Source organism: Procambarus clarkii, chromosome 2 (genome assembly GCF_040958095.1).
Source record: "Procambarus clarkii isolate CNS0578487 chromosome 2, FALCON_Pclarkii_2.0, whole genome shotgun sequence".
In the NCBI taxonomy this organism is placed as follows: Eukaryota; Metazoa; Arthropoda; class Malacostraca; order Decapoda; family Cambaridae; genus Procambarus; species Procambarus clarkii.
The window spans coordinates 41,282,162-41,288,848 of NC_091151.1; the positions used below are offsets into that span (position 1 = coordinate 41,282,162).

The 6,687-nt window shown below is 45.5% G+C and overlaps 1 protein-coding gene across 10 annotated transcripts in view; it reads left to right on the top strand.

Annotated features, from left to right (window-relative positions):
- LOC123762260 (carbohydrate sulfotransferase 11) overlaps positions 1–3,210 on the top strand; it is a 57,061-nt gene extending 53,851 nt beyond the window's left edge. For all 10 annotated transcript variants that reach the window (XM_045748662.2, XM_045748658.2, XM_045748660.2 and 7 more), the window contains one exon: positions 420–3,210. In XM_045748662.2, the coding sequence (XP_045604618.1) occupies positions 420–795 (376 nt within the window). In that variant the 3' untranslated portion in view covers positions 796–3,210. The remainder of the gene's footprint in view (positions 1–419) is intronic.
- The last annotated feature ends 3,477 nt before the right edge of the window (positions 3,211–6,687 follow it).

The window sequence follows — 6,687 nt, forward strand, 5'->3', positions numbered from 1 at the left end:
TTTGAGTCATCAGTTAATATGTTGAGCGATCCATTGTGGAGAATATAACCTTTATTTGACCCGTGTTAGATATAGCAGGTAAATATACAAGAAAATGTGTCTGTCAACCGCGATTGTACATCACTTTGACGCACATGACCTACATGTACGTCACTTAGATGTTGACCAATCCACACACTAGAAAATGAAGGAACGGCGACGTTCCGGTCCGTCCTGGACCATTTTCAAGTCCTTCACCTTCTAGTGTGTGGTCTGGTCAACATACTTCAGCTACGTTATTGTGACTCATCGCCTGCATCACTTAGATGTTATATCATTCTTTACAATGTACTGATTAGCTGGACCTCGTCGTTCTTACCTTAAGCTGCTTATACAAGCCTCCTCCACCATTCTCACTCCCACCTTACTATATCCGCCAGGAACACGACCATGAGCCAAGGTCACAACATCACGTTCTCAGAGTTCATCCGCTTCATCTCTGAGCCCGGATGGGGCAGCACCGAGCAGCGGAACGAACACTGGATCTCCATGCACGAGATCTGCAACCCGTGCGGCGTGGAGTACGACTTCATCGGCAAGTACGAGACCATCAAGGAGGACTCCAACTACGTCCTCGACTGGCTGGGGGTTAAGGACGTTGTCGACGGCTTCCCGTCTTCAGACCGGCCATTCCACGCGCGTCGCTACGACCCCAAGTACTTCAACCAGCTCGACCAAAAGGCCAAGCTGGAGTTCTTCAGCAAGTACCTCGCGGACTTCTTGGCATTCAATTATGATTTTTTAGGTGCAAAGTGATATATTTTAACATAGTTTACGACGCAGCTGTAAATCTAATCAAATGATTATCATGATGTGGTTGGCTGTTAAGATGGGGAGGGGGGGGGGTAGTCTGTGTAACCTAGTTGTGCTTGCGGGGGTTGAGCTTCGGCTCTTTGGTCTCGCCCCTCAACTGTCAATCAAACGATGTACAGATTCCTGAGCCTACTGGGTTCTATCATATTTATATATGAAACTGTGTATGGAGTCAGCCTCCACCATATCACTGCCTAATGCATTCCATTTATTAACTATTCAGACACTGACAAAATATTACTAATGTATCTGTGGCTCATTCGAGTACTCGTTTCCACCTGTGTCCCCTTGTGCAAGTATCACCTGTGTTAAATAATCTGTTTTTATCTACCCCGTTAATTCCCTGAGAATTTTGTATGTGTTAATCATGTCTCCCCAAACTCTTCTGACCTCCAGCGTCGTGAGGTGCAATTCGCGTAGCCTTTCCTCATAACTTATATCGTAATTTTGGAACTAGTCTAGTGGCATACCTCTGAACTTTCTCCAAGTTCGTCTCATGATTGGTAAGGTATAGACTCTATGCTGAAGCCGCATATCTCAAGATCGGTCTGATATACGTGGGGCACAAGGTTCTAAATGATTCCTTACAAAAATTTCTGAAAGCAGCTCTGATGTTAACCAGCCTCGCATACGCCGCTGATGATACCCCTTTTATATGGCCTTCAGGATACAGGTTCGGCATGATATTAATTCCTAGATCCTTCTCTGTCTGTTTCATGGAGGACTTCGTATCCCATTTGGTACCTTGTGTCTGGCCTCCTGCTTCCTCCACTCAGCTTCATTACCTTACATTTACGGAAGTTAAACTCTAGTAGCCATTTGTTGGTTCGTTCCTTAAATTTGTCCAGATGTACTCACCTAGATGTGCTTGCAGGGTCAAGCTAGGCTCCTGGCCCCACCTTCCGAACGTTCTTAGATCAATGCAATGACTTATTTCTCACGCTTTTATCATATGTACATTTGAATCTTTGAATCGAGTTAGCTTCAACGGCTTCTACCTATAACCTGTTCCATATATTGACAACTTTAATACTGAAAAAGTTCTTTCTGATGTCCCTGGGACTCATATGCGCCTCGACCCCCTCATTCTGCTCTTCCTAGCTTTGATCATTGTTTCCTTCTCTACTTTGTCAATACCCCCATAGGATCTTGTATATCGTTACTATGCCCCACCTTCTTTCTACATGTTCCAGTGTGGGTGAGCTCCAGAGTCATTAGCCTTTCTTCGTCTAGAATTCAGCTGTTCTCTTCACTTTTCTTCGATATTGGCTCAAGATTTGCCATTTTGCAACAGTGTGGAAACACCCATTTCCAGCCAGGAGTTAACAGTCTCCGTGGTGTAGTGGTAAGACACTCGCCTGGCGTTCCGCGAGCGCTATGTCATGGGTTCGTATCCTGGCCGGGGAGGATTTACTGGGCGCAATTCCTTAACTGTAGCCTCTGTTTAACGCAACAGTAAAATGTGTACTTGGATGAAAAAACGATTCTTCGCGGCGGGGATCGTATTCCAGGGACCTTGCCCGAAACGTTACGCGTACTAGTGGCTGTACAAGAATGTAACAACTCTTGTATATATCTGAAAAAAAAAAACTACAGCAAGGGGGTCTACACATTGCTTCCGCTGCCTCCTTTAGCAACCACGGTCATACCTATCTGTGGTTTGCATGTATAGGTTCAACATGTGTGTTATATATCTGTGTGCATGATAAACACACACATGATATTAATACAATGCCATTTTCTCCGCGCCTTATAGTGACCGTTGTGCCTTAAATGTGTAATTGATCTTGTTTCGGTCGGTGTCATTATTGCTAGTTATATAACAATAATTTGACGTCGAATAAGAGAAGTTATTGAGGCAGTGAGGTGGGATCGAACCCGTGTCCCTGGATTCCTCCAGGCACACTCATTACTAGCATGAATGGTCCAGTCAGTAGTACATGTGCTTGGGGAGTCCACAGACGTGGGTTCGATCCCATTATATAGCCTAAATATTTGATTATAGATATATCACGTTCTTGTGATTCCATTGTGTGCGTCATATAATTTTCTGCAGGGATTATATAGAATATTTGACAGCTGTTAATAATTTAGACATATAAGAGTGAATTATAAGGCCTATAAACTGTTTAAACCTACTTTATGGGTTGAGTTTTCCTAGTATATATATATATATATATATATATATATATATATATATATATATATATATATATATATATATATATATATATTTCCCATGAACACAGTTCAATGTTCACATTCACATTCTTCATTTCATTTTATTACATAAACAAACGATTGAATGCTTAACCAATTTTACTGTACAGCCTTAAAGCAATAAAAATATATATTTGTTATATTTGTTTTCATAATTATTGTTGACTTGTTTGTACTGTAAATTCCTGACTAAACGGTAGTGAAGTTGTGTACAGTTGCTACGGCGGGGCGATGATCACTAGATTGAAAATACATTTCCATAGGTGATATACGTGTTGTATGGGAGCCAGTGGGGGAAGATGGGTGTTAAAGGACTTTTAAGGCTGGTCTAGAGGTGGTGAGGACAAGACTGTCAGACTCAGGGCCTCTACTGGCGCCTCCAGACCCTCAGCATCTGCAACACAGGACTCCTCAGTGCTCTACATGGTTATGCAGTCCGGCCTTTTCATCACTAACCGGCCTCATCAACACTAACCGGCCTCATCAACCCATCACCCTCGTTTTTCACGCAACTTGCCCTCAGGCCAGGGCAAGTTGCCCTGGCCTGAGAGCAACAATTTTAAGTTCATCAATATTAATCTAGTATGTTGAAAATATATTTGCTTTCATATATATGTGTTATATATTAGAGATCTGTATATAGTTAGGCGTAGGCTAGGCTAGGCTAGGCTAGGCTAGGTTAGGTTAGGTTAGGTTTGGTTTGGTTAGGCGTAGGTGTTACGGTTCTGTTGGTGAATATGTGTATTTGAAGCACGTGGGTGAAGCAATTACAGCGTTGACATTCAAACAGATGTTGTAAGAAATTCCTGAACGTCATCAGTTGGAAGTCGTGTGTAGAGCGTTTTTCATTCATAAACAGGGGCTGTGGCGGCTGGACTAACCAGCATTTGGCCTTTGCTGATGAGGAGAGGATTGGAATCTCATCCCATATTGGCCTTCGAATGTATCTTCTTGAGGTTATCTTGAGATGATTTCGGGGCTTTAGTGTCCCCGCGGCCCGGTCCTCGACCAGGCCTCCACCCCCAGGAAGCAGCCCGTGACAGCTGACTAACACCCAGGTACCTATTTTACTGCTAGGTAACAGGGGCATAGGGTGAAAGAAACTCTGCCCATTGTTTCTCGCCGGCGCCTGGGATCGAACCCAGGACCACAGGATCACAAGTCCAGCGTGCTATCCGCTCGGCCGACCGGCTCCCTGCATGATAGAACATGTGAGGCAGGCAAAACATGTGCTCTTACGGACAGTTGATTAGTGGACTGCCTTTGAGGTTAGACATGAATGAGTTGGGGTAGAAATAAATATTATTTTAACCCTGTCGTGGCTCAGTCGATTAAGGCAGTGTCTGGGATGCTCCCAGACGCAGGTTCGAATCCTCGTCACGGCCCTTATGGATTTGTTCAAATATTAGCTGCCTCGTATGGGAAAATTGGCCTTCTGGAGTGGATTCTTATGTTATTTTCTAAGCCTGAGGGCGGTAATATACAGAGACCTCCAACACAGTTTAATAGACTTAAGATTAGAGTTGACGCTAGTTATTCCATCTATCATCATGTTATTATACAGGAAGAGCCGCGTATCTCTGGGTTATCCAGTACAGTCAGCAGACTACCAGACGTTACTGCTGCTAGGTTTAGGCTCAGCAACAAGTACGTCTGGGAGTTTGTACCACGTGCTGAAGCACATCTGACCAAAGGTAAACCTCCCACCAGAACTCTTCACACACCTGACTTCACTGTCATTGAATGTGAAGAAATTCCAGAATTCGGAAATGATTTGATTACAAATGTTCAAGAAATGTGTAAATATTGAATTCATAATGCTGTACTAACAGAAATGTTACCCATGGTGTTATCCATGTTATCCATGGTGCATACACATGACTGTAACTTTGCCTCCGCCGCCTATTTGGCGTATGATTAGTAAACATGTAATTGGCAATTTACATATGTACCACATATGTAAATTGCTAGGTTTAGAGACTGTTGTGCTCCAGTTCCTGAACCAGTCATGCTATATAAGTACTTGATATACTTTAAACGGTAACTTCCTTAGCTAAATGAATATTGGGGTTCAGTTTCCCAATATGTGCCTCTCAATCATTTTTGCTCACGTGGAAGGTATGGGTTCAACACTCATCCACAGGATGAGTATGGGACCAACACTCATCCACAGGATGAGTATGGGCCCAACACCCACCCACAGGATGAGTATGGGACCAACACCCACCCACAGGATGAGTATGGGACCAACACCCACCCACAGGATGAGTATGGGATCAACACCCACCCACAGGATGAGTATGGGACCAACACCCACCCACAGGATGAGTATGGGACCAACAACCACCCACAGGTTGAGTATGGGTTCAACACCCATCCACAGGATGAGTATGGGACCAACACCCACCCACAGGATGAGTATGGGGACCAACAACCACCCACAGCATGAGTATGGGGACCAACAACCACCCACAGCATGAGTATGGGACCAACACCCACCCACAGGATGAGTATGGGACCAACACCCACCCACAGGATGAGTATGGGGACCAACAACCACCCACAGGATGAGTATGGGACCAACAACCACCCACAGGATGAGTATGGGACCAACACCCACCCACAGGATGAGTATGGGGACCAACACCCACCCACAGCATGAGATGGGACCAACACCCACCCACAGGATGAGTATGGGACCAACACCCACCCACAGGATGAGTATGGGACCAACACCCACCCACAGGATGAGTATGGGGACCAACACCCACCCACAGCATGAGTATGGGGACCAACAACCACCCACAGCATGAGTATGGGACCAACACCCACCCACAGGATGAGTATGGGACCAACACCCACCCACAGGATGAGTATGGGGACCAACAACCACCCACAGGATGAGTATGGGACCAACAACCACCCACAGGATGAGTATGGGACCAACAACCACCCACAGGATGAGTATGGGGACCAACACCCACCCACAGCATGAGATGGGACCAACACCCACCCACAGGATGAGTATGGGACCAACACCCACCCACAGGATGAGTATGGGACCAACACCCACCCACAGGATGAGTATGGGACCAACACCCACCCACAGGATGAGTATGGGACCAACACCCACCCACAGGATGAGTATGGGACCAACACCCACCCACAGGTTGTCTTAAAATACTAAGGCGATCAGTTATGAGTGACCTCACCTCGCTGAAACAATGTTGGCTTATATACCATTAGTAGCACGGGTTAAGGTGAGCCCGTAGTGGACTTACCTGGCACAGGAGCGGGGCTGTAACTCACATATACTAGTAAACACGCTCTACATATCGGTGTCCACGCCAAGGTAACTAGTTATCAGGTGAACTCCGCTTCCTGGAAGCCGTTGAAAAAAGTAGTATAATTTTTCCTGGAATCAGAGGTTACGTGGTCACTCTACTCCTGTTTAGGTTCTGTAAACCCGCGGTCATTGGTTGGTGGGTGTGTCTAGGTGCCATGTTAGGCTGGCCCTGATTGGCTAAGATTCTCAGAGAGTTCATGGCAAGGAAATGTGAGAGTACATCAGATGTGCTAGTTTCTGGTTAGCTGTGCGAGGCTCATGGCTGGTGA